This window comes from Xiphophorus couchianus, chromosome 16, assembly GCF_001444195.1.
Source record: "Xiphophorus couchianus chromosome 16, X_couchianus-1.0, whole genome shotgun sequence".
Taxonomy (NCBI): Eukaryota; Metazoa; Chordata; class Actinopteri; order Cyprinodontiformes; family Poeciliidae; genus Xiphophorus; species Xiphophorus couchianus.
In genome coordinates this window covers 309,244-329,238 of record NC_040243.1, presented here as the reverse complement: position 1 = coordinate 329,238, position 19,995 = coordinate 309,244, and the positions used below count along the sequence as shown (strand labels likewise).

The 19,995-nt window shown below is 45.5% G+C and overlaps 2 protein-coding genes across 2 annotated transcripts; one reads left to right on the top strand and one right to left on the bottom strand.

The window, feature by feature from the left end:
- Positions 1–5,250: 5,250 nt before the first annotated feature.
- LOC114159648 (proline-rich transmembrane protein 2) lies at positions 5,251–13,923 on the bottom strand. Its single transcript, XM_028041681.1, has 5 exons — positions 13,680–13,923; positions 11,004–11,266; positions 9,391–9,680; positions 9,135–9,267; positions 5,251–9,039 (listed from the first exon to the last, which is right to left on the bottom strand). Exons 2-5 carry the CDS (start codon positions 11,212–11,214, stop codon positions 9,023–9,025), a joined length of 651 nt encoding a protein of 216 aa, XP_027897482.1. The 5' UTR covers positions 11,215–11,266; positions 13,680–13,923; the 3' UTR covers positions 5,251–9,022.
- A 2,335-nt stretch (positions 13,924–16,258) lies between these two features.
- On the top strand, positions 16,259–19,910 carry LOC114159645 (protein glass-like). The gene is made up of 2 exons (XM_028041674.1): positions 16,259–17,057; positions 18,074–19,910. The coding sequence occupies exons 1-2, from the start codon at positions 16,865–16,867 to the stop codon at positions 19,015–19,017; spliced, it is 1,137 nt and encodes a 378-aa protein (XP_027897475.1). The 5' UTR covers positions 16,259–16,864; the 3' UTR covers positions 19,018–19,910.
- Positions 19,911–19,995: the final 85 nt, after the last annotated feature.

Sequence of the window (19,995 nt, the reverse complement as noted above, 5' to 3'; positions counted from 1 at the left end):
GCTAGCTCTGAGCTAGCTAAATATTCAGCTAGCTCTGAGCTAGCTAAATATTCAGCTAGCTCATTAAACATTTAGTTTGAAACTGACATTTATTAACAGTGAAAATGCAACTTTGAATAATAATAAGAGGATAAATAAAGTTGATCATTGCTGTTAGTTTTTGGCAGTAATGGCACCCCGTACCTTTCTGGTGCTAATATCAGTTTCTTTAAACTCCCACATGGTTTTTCTTCAGCAGTGGGGTCTTTGGGTGAATCTGTGCTCAGACTCGGTCGGAACCGATCGGACCTCCAGGCTGAGGTGGGTTTGTGATTGGTTGACGCTCTAAGCAGCCAGTAATGAGAAGTCTCCTGATTGGCTGTTCATGTTAAACCAGCAGGAGTTTTTCTGCTTTCTCATTTCTGGTACCGATCCACTTCCTTCCCCAGAACTTTGTTCTGATCCAATCTGCTTCGGTTTCCTTGTGGATGATCTGGTTGTGAACCTGACCAGAACCTTTCAGGTTCGGTCCGGTCCAAATCCTGTCCCTTCCTCCTTCCTGTCCTTCAGATGCCGTTCATGTTGGAGGTTAAAGGTCGCAGTGTGTCCCACATTCTCCATTTTTATGGACTTTGGCGAAGTGTATTACCCACAATTCATTGCTGCATGTGGCGTTTTGAGTTAAAAAGCGGATTTATAGCAATGTTCTGTTTTTTGGTCTTTATAGAAAATTCAAAGAAAATATCTTGACCGTAGGAACATTAGTAATAAAAAGTTTGATTTGATAAACTGAGCAGAAAAAGAAGAAATAAAAATAATAATCATGAACTGTGGAAAGAAAAACAAAATGTCACAAATACGAGACAAATCTGTGGAACATCAATTTATTGTTAACACGTTGAGACGTTTTGGTTATGGAAATAGTTTTCTTGATATTGGTGTTTAACATGGTAACCATATCAACAGCTGTGTGTCTTTGTCACAAGGCCCAGATTCAAAGTAGAAAGGGGAATCAGACAAGGTTGCAGAATCTCACCTCTCCTATTTATTTTAGTCACAGAACTACTTGGCCCGGTCCAAAGCTCAGCCCTATGAAGTGTGGACTCAGTCAAAGTCACATCAGGGGTCAGGGGTCAGGGTTGGGACAGAACGGTCGTAACTTCACATCCAAAATGGCGGACCGGTCCCTGTTTAGCATCCTGCTGCTAAAAACTACAACTAAACAGAATCTTTTAAAGGTTCAGTTCAGGTATTTCTGTTGGAGATATTTATTCTGTTGTGACTTGTTGAATACAGAAAATTCAATATAACCTCATGTTCAGTGAAACCAAAATTATTTCCATACTTTACTTTTGAAAACTGATTTATTCTGTATTTTTGCGACAGACAGCTCGCTCTGTGAACTTTGCCATATTTCCAAAATGACAAAAAATACCCATTAAAACGTTTTAATAATCAATTTATCAATCTATTTGACCAGTAGAGACATGATTTTTACCCATAAAACCATCTGTTTTATGCAGCTAACAGTTAGTTTGGTATAAAGTGGAGCTAAGAAAGATCAAGTTCAGGACAAACATACAGCATATAAATCTCTTATTTATTTTAGTCACAGAACTACTTGCAATAACAATTAAAAACTCTAATATTGAAGGTCTGGAAATAAATAACCAGAAAATAATCATTAGCCAATTGGCAGATGATACAACCCTCTTCCTAAAAAACAAAGAACAAATTCCTCCAGCTCTAAATAAAGTTGTTCTCTCAGGGCTGCAGCTAAATGTAAATAACTGTGAAATTATGAGTATCCATAACTGTTCTGATTCTTCAATTTTCAATATTCCAGTTAAAAATGAAGTTAAATACTTAGGCATGTGGATTACTAAGTGTAAAGCTACCAGTGTTAGAAAAAATTTACAAGACAACATTGATAAATGTGGCAAAACTTTAAATAATTGGCTTCAAAGAGACTTGATGTTGTTTGGTAGAACTTTATGAACAAAAACTGAATCCTTATCCAGGCTGACGTTTCCTGCATGTTCCTTAGCCGTCCCTCCAAATATCATAAAACAGATTAACAGAATTAATTTTAACTTTATTTGGAAAAATAAGCACCATTACATCAGAAAAAGTGATTTGCTAAAACATTTGAGGAAGGTGGTATCAAGGCAATCGATTTAGAAATTATGAATGGTACGTTAAAAATTAGATGGCTTCAGTCCTTTTTAAAAAACGGTGATTTTATTTGGTTTGTTAAACCGTCGTTTGTATTTCAAAAAGTTGGAGCTATTGAGTTGTTATTGAAATGTGATTTTGAATTATCTAAACTCCCTATAACTCTTTAATTTCCATCAACAGGTTTTGTTACAGAGGAAGTTTATGTTTAAACAACTTCAGCCTCATAATGTTCCACTGTGGAACAACAGAGCCATTCTATGTGTAGAAGATCTATGTTTCTAGAAGATTGGTGGAATAAACAAATCTGGTCAATTATTCATTTACTGGATGGAAATGGTGAAATTCTACGTTTGGAGGAATTTAACAGGAAGTTTGGAGCTGATTGTTCACTAACAATTTATAAGAAAGTTTTATATAGTTTCACTAATGTCCTCATTCAGTCAGTTAAAAACTATTTACCTAATTTCTTTATTCCAAGGCTCCATAAGATTCAAACTGAGCTTGTGGACATTAGAGATAATAAATGCAATAACAGGTTTTTGAATCAGTATCTATAAATATTATGTACCCAGGAAGAACAAAAAGAACAGTTCTCTTACAAAATGTTAACAAATCTATGATAGTCAAAATTAGGACAAATTATTTGAAATTCCCAATTCCTCCTAAATATAAAGAATTACATTTTAAAATAATAAATAACGTTTATCCTTCAAATGAGTTCTTAATAGAGAGATTTAAGTTTAATGTTGAAAATTGTGGTTTTTGTAAAACTCAGTTGGAAACAACTAAACATTTGTTTTACGAATGTAAAGAAATATTAAACTTATGGGATCAACTTCAAAACTTTCTGTCTTCTAGAACAATAAATGTGGATTTTATTTCCTTACAAAACATTAAATTCGGTTTATCTATCACAGAAAAAAAATTGGAATTTTTAGTCAATGTTCTAATGATTATAACCAAATATTATATCCATAAATGTCGCTATGCAAAATGCTGCCTCTCAATCTCTGCTGTAAAAAATGATCTTTCCTTTTTTAAAAATGTCTGAGAAAGATGCAGAATTTAAACGCAATTAAAATGTTTGAGTTAATGGAAGAATTTCAGTTAGTAGTCTCCTCTGATTAAGTTATTTTATTTTATAATTATTATTTTATCTTATTTTTCTTTTTTTTCATTATTTTAATACTTTGTTCTAGCCTTGCATCTAATTGGTTTTGTTAACAGCAGCAGTTGTGATATTAGGTTTTTTTTGTAATGTCTGTTATTGACGTGTTGTTTGAGGTTGTTATTGTTATTCTTATATATTTTTTTAAAAAAGGCTTTGGACCGGGCCAGAATCTGCCGGTCTTCTTCCTCCTCCTCCTCTTCTTCCTCTTCCTCCTCTTCCTCTAAATTATTCATGTGTTCATCGTGTTTCTGGCTCCGTTATCAGGACGGAGGCCCCGCTCCTCCCTGTGACCCCTCCCTCCCCGACTCCTTCCTCCTCCTCTTCCTCCCTTGCCAACGGTTGCCATGACAACAGGCTCTCTGCCCCAGAAACAAGATGCGAGGCCTGATGTCCTCCTGTGTCTCTCGATGTTCCATCTGAGACTAAAACAAACGAGTTGCTGAACCTGATCTCCGTTCGGACCCTGTGGTTCTTTGCTGACTCAGTTCATTTGGTGAAAACCGGAGAATTTCCAACGTTTGGAGAAAATAGTTTGGAACAAAAACTCTAAGCTGAAGTGAAGAGCAGAGGTTTTGATCAGGAAGCTGATTTTAAACTCTTCTGTACGTTTATGTTGTAAAGAATAATCTTTATAGTTTGATGGTTGTGTTGGTTGAACATGTTAAGAAAAATGATTAATTTTAGTGCTTAATACAGTTAATCTACGACATGTGTAACAGTTATATTCAACACTCTTATTTGGAACAGTTTTCTGTTGAGCATGTGGGAGCTGACAATAGCAGACATTTAAACAAGCAGGGCTTTTTTCCTCCCCCGCTGAAGACAGAGTAATAAATTTACATTCCGAGGGGGCAAGAGACTTCTTGGCGCCTCTCCCCGTACCAGACGGAGATGAACGCGGAGTGGTCCGCCCTTTTACTTAGACAAAAACCAGACACCTTTGCCATAATGAGGGGAGTTTCCAAGTTTTTCTGAGTCCCTGAGGGAGTTTCTAATTGGTCAAAGAACGGAACGCCTTGACTGCATATATTAAATAGGGAAACACCTATTTGGTATAAAATTACGTACACGGAGCACGCCGAGAGAGAGAGAGCGGCCGCTATTTTTGCTTTTTTTGTCTTTGTGTTTTGTGTTCGTTTGTCTTCCCCTTGTGTGTTTTTATTTTATTTTTAGGAGAAAATGCATATCTCTGTTCCTCTGCAGCTTTGTTGTTCATTGCTTTGTATGGAATTAAACTCTGTGATCTGTGACGTCAACACGCTTTGTTGTTGTTTGGTTTTAGCAGGACGCCGTCGCTGCACGTCGCCCACGGAGAGCGTCACTCGCCAGGGACTCGGGAGATTAAAAGAGGAAAAGCCAAACGTTTTATCCAAAGCTAGCATTAAATTACCTCTTTTTTTAATAAACACCACGAGTCGTTTCTCCTGCTAGCGCTAGGCTAGCACGTTAGCTTTGGCTGTATTTACCCAGAATGCCCTGCGGTGTAGTCCACTTCCTGCGTTTGGAGTCTCCGGTCAGCTGGACGTTCACGTTCAAACCGAACCCAGACGGAGGTTTGGAGGACCAGGGTTAGCTTACCATTCACAGATCACCAACCGAACCGGACTTTGACTAGGCAGACAGACTGGAGTCGGCCTTAAGCTCCGCCTCCTTCCCACATTCCTCCCAGTTTGTTATCAATGTCTGGTATGAATTTTATATCAACAGGTTCATTTTCAGAAACAAATGATTTCTCTGGTCCTTTTGTTCCCATGTGGTGACCAGCTGTCCTCTGATTGGACGGTTGAAAGCACCAACATCCAATCAGATTGAGGTCAAGCAGCTTCTTGTTTCTGTTTCATGTTATTTTCTACAGATTTCTCCGTCATTAATGGACATTAATAATAATAATCTGAGCTGATAGAAAAGACATTAATAAATGATTCTGTTTCTGATGAACGAGGCTGAAGGATTTATTCTCCTCAGACGTCATCAGAGTGAAAACATCAGCATCATTCACTCATTCATCCGTCAGTTTAAGGCATGCAGAGACTCAGAGCGTCGGCGGTGAAGCTTCATGCTGGAACCGAAAGCTTTCGCTACTGAACAGGAAACAGGAGATTAAATACAAAAAGGATAGAAATATTAAAATACAGATTCAACTAAAACAAACAGGATCAATTCAGCATCAGTCGACAGAAGTGAAAAGTCCGGAGCTTTAGTTCAGTAACAAAACAGAACTTGTAGTTGGACTGAGCTCAGCCTGGTCTTCACATCGACCCACCGACATTTTCCCACTGGATTAGTTTGTTGTGATTTTAGTCCATCAGGTTTCAGAACCAGAACTGACTGCAGATCCAAAACACTCTGACCAATTAGACTCTGGGCAAGTTACCGACCAATCAGAACCGGGGCCAATTAGCACCAACACGTAGAGCCAAAGTTAATTAGTAATGGCCTAGTTCAAGGCCAAACTGTTTTGAGACCCTACCAAATGATAACTGGCAGACGGCAGGCTAGTTAAAAAGTTACAGAGAAACCCGATTCTTGGTTCCTAAAAGCTTCTTCTGGACTTTTCATTCCCCAGAAATAAAAACATCTGATGAAAGAAAGTTTTCTGTCCAAATAAAAAGTTTCTCTATTTACACGTCTTGTGCCAGCAGATGGGAGGTGTTCATGTTACAGTCACAATGTTAGCATAATATTAGCATAATATTAGCATAATATTAGCACACAAGTAGCAAAGAGAACAGGTTCCAAACTGAGAAACCAAAACAGAACCCAGAACCCAAAGCTGACATTCTACGTTTCACTTGCATAATGTGGTTAGTAAAGAGGCATGCTACAATCAGAACCGGAGCGAAGCGGGTCGAGCCGAGCCGTGAACAAGGTCACTGGAGACGTCCAAATGTGACGCAATGGTTCTGATCATCTTCAGATCGAACCAGCAGAAGGTTCTGGTCCAGGTTACTTTGTTCCTTCACCACTTTGTTTCCTGCTGTTCCACCCAAACAGTAACGGACCCGTCGGCCTCCTGAGCTCCTTGCTGACACCTGGTTTCCACTCAGCGGTGTGGAACGGGTGGTACCGGTGGTACCGGTGGCGTTCCACTCAGATCACTGTGGTGGCCATAGAGAGAGGAAACTCGGGGAAAGTAGAAACCTTTCATTTGGTTCTAACGGACCAAACCTGCAGGTTCCTGTTGCACAAAGCAAGAAGCTGGGAAGGAGCAACGAAACCAGAACAACCTGAGACCAACCAGCTGCCAACACCTGAACCCACCGAGGACCAGAACACCTGGTGAGTTTCTCTGTGCTGAGTGAAGGACAGTTGAAGGTAAAAACATTCAGTAATAAGTGTAAACATGCACAGGTGATACGAGATTCTGGTTCTGTTCATCTGGGTTGAGTCCATTAGCAACGTGGCAACGTTGGTGTGCAAGAATAATTTAGAGTGAATAACATGAATCCAGTCACAGTAGTGATCATGCAGGATTATTAAATGAACAGGTTTTTGTTTGGCACCAGAAGCCCTGCAGGGCTGCAGCATCATCAGAACCTTTCAGAACAACCGCTAACAGCTACCCGTCCAACCAGGGTGGGAGAAAAACTGAAGATGGACCCAAACGTCACGCTGATGTGAGACTCCAGAGTTCAGCCACCGTTCCTGTCAGATCCCTTCTCTTTGGCAACGATGGCTAAAATGTTTGTAGCGCTAATCCTAAAGCACTAATCATAAACGTTAGCGCAGCTAAAGCGTGTCAGTGTGTTCAAATTTAGAGAAATGCTAAAGTGCTAAACAAAGAATTAGCTCTGCTTAGCACATTAGCATAGTGTTCCCACCACCGATATGAACTTCCTGTTTCAGGTCCAGAAACTCCAAGACTCTAAATGACCCGTTTTTATAGAAATGATTTGAATTAAAAATCCTCATGAAGTGGAACTAGAGTTGGAAATGGTTCATTTTCCACCTGAACTGGAGGATAAACGTTCAACTTTTTATTGGGGAGTTGGAGCTGATTAACGAGAAACTTAAAATTTTATTGAATGTTTTTACTAAATTGTGATGCAAATGTAGATGTAAAGCATAAAGGAAGAGTTTGGACTGAGCAGCAGGTTTACTGGACGACAGGCCGGGTTCTGGTCCAGTTAGCTTCACGTTTCCTGCAGGAAGAGGAAACAGCTCAGCGTTTCTGAGATGAGATGAAGCTCAACTCTGGGAGCAGACACCGTTTCCTGCTTCCCTCAGGAGGAAAATCCGATCCACGCTGACCTCCATCAAAAACCCAGAGAGCCGGAGATGCCGAGTTATCGTAACCTGAAGTCCCAGGAATGACTGGGAACAATGTGATCCGAGTCATTGGTTCAGGTCCAGTAAGCGGAGACGCTGCCGTCAGACAGGGTCATTAAGAATGGCTGAGGGGCTGACCCGGGATCGGTTTCACAGGTCGACCTTCACCAGTCAGACTGGAGTGAACCTCAGGGCCGACGTGCAAACGTCAGGAAACCAGGCCTTCTCGGGTTTTCTCAGCTTCACCATCTGACATCTGCTGCTTTCGCAGGATTTAATCAAGCTTTCCAGCTTCAATCCAGCTGAACTTTTCTGATTACTGATGAAGATCCTTCCTCTTCCTCTCATCTATAAAGACCAGGTCTAGCCGCTCCAGGATTTCCTCCAGGATCCAAGGAGACCCCAGACGGTGAATCCAGTCTCTCCACAGCAGAGCCGGTCCTCCTGGTCCGGTTTCCTGCATGTTTTAGTTCTGTCCCTGGTTCGACATCCTGGCATGACAAAGTTCTGCAGAGGTTCTGCTGATGAACCATCCAGGTGTGTTGGACCAGGGGAAGAGCTTACAGGTGCAGGGCGCCGGCCCCGGAGGACTGACGTTGGCCGCCCTGTCCGGGTCAGAGGAACCGCCTGGAGCAGCAGCTGAGCTCCTCTCATCGCTGAAGGATCCACATACTTCATCCTAACTTCATGACGTTTACTGAAGTGGGAAGGTTTTCCTCCTGAAGGCGGAGTCCAGCAGGGAGATGTTAGGACCTCTGAAGCTCATTGACCAGCAGCTTGTTGACGTCTTAAATTCAGCTGATTTCATGGGGAAGTTTTGATTTCCTCTGACTCACGACTGATTTAAGATGGACTCTGATAATCCAACTCTGCCTGATGGAAGTCCAGAACTGAATCACGAGTCGGTTCTGGACGCCGTGGCTGAAGGAAACCTGGCGTTTGGGTCAGAGGAAGGTGGAAAAGTTTGCTACCCATGACCTTATTGTCCGTTTCTTTCCCGCCTTCACAGTAAAAGTCTTGATCCATCCTCAGTTCAAAGTTTCATAGCAGCAGCATCTCCCAGTTTTACAACAGCTGAGACCATTTTGGCATCAGAACATGAGATCCAGCAGTTTGCTTCAACACCAATAATCCCTCTTCCACAGAGACAAACGTCTGATTCCAGGATGGTGGGAGAGAAGAGCGTCGGATCGGGAATGAAGCTAGAACTGCAGAGGGATCCGTCGGTCAGCGTTGGGACAGAGTTGGCTGGTTGTGTTGGAGGTAGAGCGTCAGGCAGGTCATGCTCATCGTCGTGCAGAAATAAAACCACAAGCTGGAACAGAAGTACGATAGTTTTTCCATCTGGTGAAGGTGGATGGGAACGATAGTGCTTCAGAGACTAGACAGCGCCATGTTGGTCTGGATCTGGTTCTGAAGATGTCATCAGAATTTCAAAATCCCTGCAAAAACGAATAGAAGAGCTGACATTGATGCTTCCAGATGGAGTTTGGGTAGAAAGGAGGCGGACTGTGGGAAGGTGAGGTTCCATACTTACGTCCCCAGTTGAAGGCGATGGCTGCAGCGATGATAGCGATTCCCCCTAAAATGGAGACGACGGACAGCACCAAGGCGTTGCGACCCAAACGGCGGGCTCCGTCCACGTTGCCCTGCTGCAGACTGTTCCGAGACTGAAGGAAAACATGAACCAGGTTCACAGAAGAACCAATATGACCAACTGTCTGCAAAGCATGTTTGGCTGTTCTTCCATGAATCCTGGGATTCATCAGCCCTTCCTTTGGGAAACGTCTTACCATCACGGAGAAAGTGAGGGCTACGATGTTGATGGGCACCAAGGGGCAGAAGCAGGACAGGATGGCCAGGATCAGGTAGTCCCTGGGTTTCGATCCGTCCCCAGTGACCTCTGTGATGGCACTGGGCTGGCGGGTGAGCGAGGGCCTCGGTGAGCCCGCCGCCAACGAGCCGGACCGGCTGCCCAAGCGAGGCCGGCCATTAATGTGGCTGCCTGGCTTAGTGTGAAACTTGGGCAACACAGAGGACACTGTGGGAGACGTTTCAGCCATGACAGGAGCAACGCCGTTACCTGGAGGACAACAGACCAGCGCAGAACTCTCAGAGACTCGGATCAGGTGAACAAATCCTTAATACACAGAACAACAAGCCTGAGAGGCTTTAAGTCACCACTTCAACCTCTGCCAATACTTTGTGTAAAGATTGAGGCTGGTACGTGTTGCTGGCGACTGTTTAGGTAGACTTGAGCGTTTTGTAGTTGTTTTGCAGAGAAAGACTCTTTAAAAGCGTCTTTATTATTTTAACGGATCGTTTTGCTAATGCTAATGTAAACAAACATATTGGGTGACCAATAACAGCGGTGATATTCATGACTGCTGGTCTGATAGTAACAAGCTCAGATGATTATTGTTCTTCATTATTTGTTATAACAGGACCGAATGGAGAGGTGAGAATCAGAATAATGCCGTAACTTTCATACGCAATGATCATTTCCATGGCAACATGAATGTTTATTTACATCTGCTAAAAGGAAACAAAGTAAAGAAACGTATTTTTATGGCAGTAAAAGTGAAAAATGCAACTCCTCGGTTTCATCAGCATGTCGTAAACATGCTTGAGATTCTTATTTTGAAATAAGAAAGGAAACAGAGAATTTATCTTTCTGTGTTGACTGTAGGACCAAGATGTCTCCTCGGGTTGCACTTTAAACTCATTTATCTGGCAACATTTTATGTTAAAAAAATCAGCAATGAGAGAAAGGGATGGCTATCCCTTAGCTGCTAGCGATGCTAAAGCTAGCATTTGATCAGGGCTAAATTAGACTAGTTTTTAAATATATTATTAGGACATCTTTAGTTAAAAACTGTAGTAGTGTCTGGACTAAACCTGCATAATCTTTAGTCTGTGAAAATAACAAAATGTGACCCCTCATTTTCCCACGATTGTTTTTGTCTCGTCCTGTTAGCTGGACTCATTCCTACTTGGAAAAGATTTAGAACTCGCAGGTAAAGTGTCATTTTTTTATTTGACAAGAAACATTGTCTAAAGGCACCTTACAGAACAAATGGTGTAGTGTCAACGCCTCTGATTTTCACTAACTCAAAAAATATATAAGCGCCTAAAAGTTGTAAAACTCCCGGACAAGCCCCCAAATATATCTAGACCAAGCTCATATGCTATAGATTCAAACAAATCTGAAAAACTGTTTCCATTTTTCATTGTCATAGTTTCATAGCATAGCTTTGAACAGCAAGAGTTGACCTGTGTGGCCTTTAAGTGATTAGCCAGTTAGCTGCCAGTCTCATCCCTCAAACGTCTGACTCATAAACTCGGCAAAGCGTCTCAGTCTGACGTTTTATTTTTACCAGCAGCTTCTGATGAGAAATGAACTTACTGGTCTCTGTGATCTCACTGATTACTGTCAGGTGGTCGACTGATTTCTCTCTTTCTATTGGTCGGCCCTCTGGAGCGTCTGATGTTTGCTGCTCTTTGGCGGCCGGCTGAGGGGCGGCGGCCGCTCCGTCTGGCTGTGAGCTCGTTGGCTCCTCTGGCTCCTGCCGGGCTGCCATGCAGGTTTCTGGGGCGCCACTGGGACTGGTGGCCATCGGACTGGTCAAGCAGCGGTTTGGTGAGGAGGAGCTGAAGGCAGGAATCGTTCTGGAAAGGATTGAAGAAGGAGTCAGTGGTCAGGCCTGGAAAACTCACTAATGTAAAGCTTCGGTACAGAACTGATGATTTTATGGACACAGAACCTCCATCAGCACCAGGCTGAACAGGAAATGAGTGAAACAGATTTATTTACTTTTAGTCGGTGCTGCCATCTGTAGAAAAAGCAGAAATTATGTTTCATAGCAACAACATTAATTATAGACTGAAAAATGGAGGCAGAAGCAAATTACAGCAAAACAGGATAATGAGAAAAATATCCTGACATCAGCGGCTCGCCGGGCCGGTGCCGTTCGGTTGATCTCTGCTGAGTCGAACAGGTTCACCAGAAATAACATCAATCTCTGAGTCAGACTCAGTTTGTTCCTTTAATCTGAAATTTACCCAGAATTTACTCCCGGATTAAATCAGATGGCAATTATGTGACCACTAGGGGGCAGTCTTAGCATTTCTGAGCAGTTGCTGCTTTGACAGGAAACACATCCGGTCCTGATGCAGCAGAACGCTGCGACTTCCACACCAGTGATCCCAGTAAACACAAACCAGTCAGAATGGGGAACACGAGTCTGACCTCACTGGAAAACATTTCAGCTTGTTTCCTCCTCTGGTTACTGAAGACCCAGCAACGCAGCAACGCCGTGATGTCACAACGCCGTGATGTCACAACACCGTGATGTCACAACGCCGTGATGTCACAACGCCGTGATGTCACAACGCCGTGATGTCACAACGCCGTGATGTCACAACGCCGTGATGTCACAACGCCGCCGCTCGGCCATGAATAAATGAGGCTGCAGAACTAAACTCTGCCACAGTCTCTTGTTGGAGCCATTTATTCTTATTTCTTTATTTCTTCATCAATTTGAATCTTGGTAGTTTATTCTTAGTTTACTTTATTTTGTTTTATTATTTAGAGTTTATTTGTAGGTTAATAATTGTTGATTTTATTTATTTTTTGTTTCATTATTCTTGTTATTTGTTTTTCTAAGTAAGACAGGAAGAACTGGAGGTTCACTGTCCATAAGTATAGGTACTGGTATCGGACCAGCAGGTACTGGTATCGGACCAGCAGACGCTGGCAGCAGGAAAACAATGAAAAGTTTGAATTTTGCTATTTCCTGCCAAACATAAAGATCAACTTTCACGTTTTGGTCTTTGAACTTCTTATGCCTGCGTATGAAACTTCACCCAGTGCTGCAGCTGCTGCTGGTGCTGCAGCTGCTGCTGGTGCTGCTGGTGCTGCTGGTGCTGCAGCTGCTGCTGGTGCTGCAGCTGCTGCTGGTGCTGCTGGTGCTGCTGGTGCTGCAGCTGCTGCTGGTGCTGCAGCTGCAGTAAAACTGAAGTAAATGTGAGGATTTCATTTTTATGAACCTTTAATGATTTGAGAATTTTCCATCCTGACACTCAGTGGTTCAGAAAGACCCTGATGGCCCGGTTGGTACCGGAACCAATGACTCCCACAGCAATTAACCTGCTGGTTCTGTTCAGCTTTGGACCGAGGATTAAAGTACTGGACTTATCAGAACCAGGGGAGACTAACAGAACTGACCTCTGACCTCTGGTATCTGGACAAGCAGAGAAGTGGACCAGAACTGGTTCTGTTTGGTCCGGATCAATCAGCAGGGGTCAAAGGTTACCACTGTGGTCCAGTTGGGAGTTAGAACTGGACCGGTTCCGGCTGTGAATAGTTGTGGTTTGAGTCGGACCCGCCCTCTGCCGACCATCAGCAGGGAGATGCTAGCAATAAGTTAGCATAACTTCCTGGAGTTTTTATGAAAAATTCATAAAAAAAGAAAAGAGAAACTGTGGGCGCCCCCCAGAAGGTGGCGCCCTGGGCCGCCGCCCTAAACTCAGAACCCAGTTCCAGCTGGTTCCACCTGAATCCTGTTGGTGTTGATGAAATTCTTTAAATCATTTTTCAGCAGGAACAATCGTCAGTTAAATTTTATATTCTCAAATATTTAATTCAAATTTGAAAGTAAATCAAATATATTTTTTATTGAATCAAAATTGATTTTGTTGTTTCAACAGGATGAATCAAATATTGTAAATATTATATTATAAATATAATAAGGCGCCATTTCGAAACAAACATAAAGAGTCTGAATACATTTATCGGCGGATGGATCTCCTGGTTCCAGCAGGACCAACTGGACCGGCGCCAGACCGCCGGCCGCTTGCAGCACGTTCTGGAACCCGTCCAGAACCGAGCAGCTGAGGTCCAGTTCGACCTGAACGGAACCAGCGGAGAGCACCTGAGCTCCGGGCCAATATTTCATAAAAGAGTCAGAACCTTTCAGGCGCTCAGCCGCCGAGAGCCGCAGGCTGAGACAAAGGCGTGACACGCCCACCCAGAACCAGCAGAACCGGGACCGGGACCGGGACCAACAGCAGGTTCTCTCACCTCTGGAAGCTCACCTGGTTCACTCCACAGCCAGCAGCAGGGTGAGGCTCATTGTGTCTCTGCAGGGGGTCCAGAGGGTTCGGGTGGTTCCGACAGATTCGGCTCCAGCAGCGGGTCTGGAAACTGAAGTAAATGTGGAGAAAAGCAGCAGGACGGAGGATCTGAGCTCCTCTCGGGTTTCTGACGATGCAGAGAATCTGCAGCAGCTCCAACACTGCAGGGGGAGTGTGCGTGTGCGTGTGCGTGTGCGTGTGTGTGTGTGTGTGTGTGTGTGTGTGTGTGTGTGTGTGTGTGTGTGTGTACAGTAGCTGCTTTCTTTCATTCTCTGAATATCAAGTTTACACAAATACATGATGGAAGGACCTTTCAAAATAAAAGCCTGTGAGGTCCCTGTTCTTCATCAGAGTCTTCTTCAGCCTGTCCACTGTCCCTCATGTCCTCCATGTCTCCGAGTCCAGTTTGTGTCCAACCTGAAACTGGTGGAGGTTATGCATCGGTTTAGGTCAGCAGAATGGCCTAGTCAAAGCTGATGTTCTCCATCCATCCATCCCTCCCGTCAGTGACAGGAGGTCCTCCAGAGTTCTGACCCAATAAAGCACACCACACTTTTCAGATTGTTGTTTTAACTTTTCAAAGCCACTAATTATTTTATTCCCTCTGTCGACTCGACTCAAGGTCCCAGGGAAACGCACTGGAGACCAGTGTTGGGTTGGACCGGACCGGACCGGACCGGACCAAACCAGTTCAAACCAAACCCAGCAGAACCACAGACTTCCGAACAAATAACCAGGCAATGAAGTTCTAGCGGCCCAATATGTTTTTCTCCATCCGGAACCTCTGGGTCAGTCTGGACTCCCAGAACCCAGACCCAACTTCACACAGTTTGTCTGGATCCATTAAATGCCTGGAGAACCGAGACCGAACCGGGACTGGTTGAGGTTCTAACGGTACCATGAAGCAGTTTGACTCTCTGAGCTCTGATCAGCCTGGGCTCTTATTTTGGTATTCTACAGGAAGTGTTGATCGTGGTTTGTCTGCAGTTTTAGTGAGTTCACCGCCACCCAGCGGCCACTGGCGGAACTGAAAACAGAAAACACATTTTTCATGTTTTATCCACTATTTCTAGAATAATTTAGTTTATCCTGACACATTTAACGAACCCATTTTACCGGCACCAACTGTCAAATGAGAGACATTTGGACCCAACATGAGAGATTTATTCCAGCTTCTGTTGAATCTTAACAATGAGGAGAAACCAGTTGAAGAAGAAGCTAATGCTGGTTTTACTGGTGTGACCTGAGATTGAGAGCAGAGCTGGAAACCGTTAAACTGAATTATCTCTGGATTATCACAGAACCAGAACCAGAACCAAACCCAGACCCAGACCCAGAGCCACAACCACAACCAGAACCAGACCCAGACCCAGAACCAGAACCAGACCCAAAACCACAACCAGACCCGGAACCAGAACCAGAACCAGAACCAGAACCAAACCCAGAACCACAACCAGACCCGGAACCAGAACCAGAACAAGACCCAGACCCAGACCCAGAACCACAACCACAACCAGAACCAGACCCAGACCCAGAACCAGAACCAGACCCAGAACCACAACCAGACCCGGAACCAGAACCAGAACCAGAACCAGAACCAAACCCAGAACCACAACCAGACCCGGAACCAGAACCAGAACAAGACCCAGACCCAGAACCACAACCACAACCAGAACCAGACCCAGACCCAGAACCAGAACCAGACCCAGAACCACAACCAGACCCGGAACCAGAACCAGAACCAGAACCAGAACCAAACCCAGAACCACAACCAGACCCGGAACCAGAACCAGAACAAGACCCAGAACCAAACCCAGACCCAGACCCAGAACCAGAACCAAACCCAGAACCAGAACCAAACCCAGAACCACAACCAGACCCGGAACCAGAACCAGAACCAGAACCAGACCCAGACCCAGACCCACAACCACAACCACAACCAGAACCGGAACCAGACCCAGAACCAGAACCAGAACCACAACCAGACCCGGAACCAGAACCAGAACCAGACCCAGAACCACAACCAGACCCGGAACCAGAACCAGAACCAGACCCAGAACCAGAACCAGAACCACAACCAGACCCGGAACCAGAACCAGAACCAAACCCAGAACCACAACCAGACCCGGAACCAGAACCAGAACCAGACCCAGAACCAGAACCAGAACCACAACCAGACCCAGAACCAGAACCAGAACCAAACCCAGAACCACAACCAGACCCGGAACCAGAACCAGAACCAGACCCAGAACCAGAACCAGAACCACAACCAGACCCGGAACCAGAACCAGAACCAGACCCAGAACCACAACCAGACCCGGAACCAGAACCAGAACCAGACCCAGAACCAGAACCAGAACCACAACCAGACCCAGAACCAGAACCATTTTTCATATGCCAACGTTTTGGGAAACAACTCCATTTTATTTACAGGAAAAACTTAAGAAGGTTTAAATGAATTTATTTTAATTTAGAGGTTCATAGAAAAGTTCTGGTGATGAAAACATCAGTTTTAATTTGGTGGAATCAAAGTTAGTGAGAAGGAAGAAATCAGGCTGAAGGTTTTGATTTGTCTCCAGAAACAACCGGAAACATTTCTATGATAGAGCTGCAGGTCATCGCCATAGCAACGTCACCATAGCAACGCACATTTTTACTATGGGACTTGGTTTTAATAATACTACTGGAAGAATGGATGGGTTCAAGTTAAAAGTTCTGTCAGGTCCAGAACCTGCTGGGTCCGACCCAAAACCAGTTTGGATCATCGTCCAGTCGGACGTCCCAACTGGGTCCAAAGCTAATTTATTAGTAAGTTCACTGAGTGAGAGCCCACAGCAACATGCTGCCACCACCATGCCGGGCTTCTCCCCATCATGGCAGCAGCAGCTTTACTGGGCTGTCTCACTGGAGCTCCAGTTCATGGCGGGCTGACCTTTTGCGGTTCCGGGTTGTTCCTGAACATCCGAACCAGTTTCCTCTTTTCTGGGTCTTCTCCTCGGTTCTGAACACAAATTGATTCTCAGCGAAGCTGGACTCTTAGACGGAGTCTTATTTTGAAGGCTCGCCCAGTTGCTTCCTGTTTGGTCGGTAATATTCGGTTCTGGTTCGGCTGTCGGTGTTTTCAGGATCAAAATGACCAAACTGCAGCTGCTCAGCGCCTACCTGACGGAGCGGCTCACCGCCGTGGTGAAGGAGGTTCTGGACGTGGTGGAGGACACGGTGGCCCAGTACCGGGAGGAGACGGCCAGAACCCGGCGGGAGAACGAGAGCCTGCGGAGGCAGCTGCGGGACATCCTGCTGCTGGAGGCCGAGACCGAGTGGCTGAGTGAGGGTCGTTCCAAACCCCGCCGGAAAATCTCTGGTTTTAAAACTTACTGGCAATTTTAACGTTAAATATTGACCGAATCAAATGTATAAAACCTATTCTGTGCAGACCAGAACCGCGTTTAATATTCGGCTTTAGCTTAAAGGACAATTTCTGTCGATATATTTAAACAAAAGGGACTTTTTCAGGTTTTGATTGCTACTTCCTTTTCCCCTGAAGCCTGATGGGGAATCAGCTGATGGTGACTTTCATTAGAAACTAACAGACTGTCCTTTCCAGCTCAGTGGAAATCACCCCGAGTTATTGTGTAATTGATATTGGATCTAAATGAGTCCCACTGGACAGATTTATGTTGATATGTAAACACAAAATGATAGTTTTAGAAAAGCTTTAACGGACGTTCAGCCTGAGTCTGTGCTGTAATATGAGCAGAATCATACAGATACAGCTCATTAAATTATAATATCATCATCAAAAGGTTCATTTAACTAAATCACTTCAAAAAGTAAAACTGTTGATTAATTCCCCTCAGAGTGACTCCAGGTGTCAGTTTGTTGATTCTGGCTCACAGTAAAACATCAGACCAATAAAAAGTATTTTAACAGAAATGTTCAGCCTAGCTTCCATGTCATCCAGCGCTGCGTTGTGTTTGTGTCGCACAACGGTGACGTCACGATAGTTTTTGTACTTGGGGGCCATCCATCTCTAGGACAGCCCCCAGGCTGCTGCAGTGAGAACCAGCAGGGGTCCCAGGACGCCTCCTGGTGGAACACCTGCAGATAATTGTAGGTGAAGATAACCTGGAACTGCTCGGACTAGTAGGGCTCCATAACTATGCAGCAATCTCCTTAAAGTTCATCTCAGGGCTGTGGGCCCCAATCGGTGATGTGGTTTTTAGCTCCAACAATCCCAGGTTCTTCTGACCGAAGCCACTCGGAACCTGAGATTCCTGGTCTTAATGTTGTGACTGGTTGGCTTGTCTGGGCTGAGGTGAACGGGTTCTGTTTCTGTTTCAGAGTCGACCCAGGCCGGTTTGGGTTTCGTACCTGCAGAGCAGCAGCCTAGTGACCTGAAACCCAGAGCCCTCCTAGAGGAGCCGGACTCCACCCTGACCCAGTCCAGACCTCCTCCGGCTTCAGTCCAACTTCTGTCGGTTCCGAAAGAAGCGCCATCGGCACCGACCCGGCTCCGACCCGCAGAACCGAAACCTGACCCGCTGCAGGAGGCGTTCCGGAGGACGTCTCCTCTCCTGGCTCATCTGCCCCTGAATCCTCCCAGGATCCACGCTGACGGGCCGGCGCCGAGGGAGGAGCCACAGGCCCCGCCCCCTGCACGGGTCAAAGCCGAACCCGAAGAAGCGAGCAGAGAGAGTCCAGCTGAGTCTGCCAACGCTCACGTTGAGTCGGGCTTTGACTACACGTCTGAGGAAGAGCAGCTGCCGGCGGATCGGCAGAACGCCTCCGGAACCGGGCCGTCCTCTCAGGAGACCCGGCCGCCTGAAGACGCCGCGGTCACAGCGCTCGTCCCTGAGCTCGTACGCCGCTGCCCCCGCTGCGGCGAGGCGTTCAGTCACAGCGCTGGGCTCCGCCTCCATTTGGAGCAGAAGAGGAAGACCTACGCCTGCGACTGGTGCTGCAAGTCCTTCGCCCAGTCGGCCGATCTGCGGCGCCACCTGCGCACGCACACGGGCGAGCGGCCGCACCGCTGCACCTTCTGCTCCAAGAGCTTCAGCCAGAGAGGAAACCTGCGGCGACACCTGCGGATCCACACCGGCGAGCGTCCGTACAGCTGCCCGTTCTGCTGCCGCACCTTCAGCGACGGAGACACCATGAAGAAGCACAAACGCACGCACTCCGGGGAGAAACCGTACCGCTGCAGACGCTGCGCCAAGACCTTCACCAGCGCCAGCGGCCTGCAGCTGCACCTCAGGAAGGACCTGTGCTACGGAGCCAGCGCCTGAACGGACGGACTGAGGAGGCGGCGGGGCGTGGAGTCAACCAGAACCTTTAGGAGCAGAACCTTCTGCGGACCAGATGTCTTCACTGTTCAGGGAGTTTAAGATTGAACAAATGAGGTGTGAAAGAACGTTTTCAATCTAGTTACTCTAACTGGACAGAACCGGTTCACACAGAATCTCCGATGCAACCGGAGCGAACCCAGGAAGGAGTCAGGAGGCAGATCCAGGTCGGACATGGAAAATGTTCATCCAAGACCAACAGCAGCTTCCACAGATCCAACATCTTCCACGGATCCTTCAGCCCCGGGAAGCAGCGGAGTCCGACCCGCTGCCGGAGACTCGGCAGGAACCAGAACCTCCTAAAGGCTCACTGAGGAATCCTGCATGTTTCTGTCAGAAATCCTGACTTCAGGGTTTGGATTTCTCTGGAACCAGATCAGCTCTGCTGGTTTGTGCTGAAAATCTTTTCTGCTCGTCTTCCTCCTGGATCAACATGTGAAGAGTTGGACCGGAGCGCTGCCTGATTCTGGAAGAAGGAAACTGTCAACAGCCTGGAAGTAAAGCAGAAGCATCGACGTTAGACAAACCCGGCCTTTAATTAGGCCACATTTAATCAGATCTTTAATAAACAACCAGCGGCTCTAAAACTGAACCGAGTCCAGACCGGATCCAGTGAGGACGGTCAGGGAAAGCACTGGAGGTCTGCAGCGCCCTGGGGTTACCATAGCAACCGCCCACGACAACCATTACATGCCGTCTACACGCTGACTGGTTGGACTGGAAGAACCTTGAAACTTCCCAGGGAAAAAACTGGAAGTTTGGTGAAAATGTGATCATCAGATTTTGGTTTCATGAGAAAAAGATTCAATAAAATGTTTCAAACTTGACAAAACTGATACAAATGGTGTTGAAATGTGTTTTCTATGACACTTTCTGCTGCATATCAGAAAATGAAGAAAACAAAATGGAGAATCGTTGGTT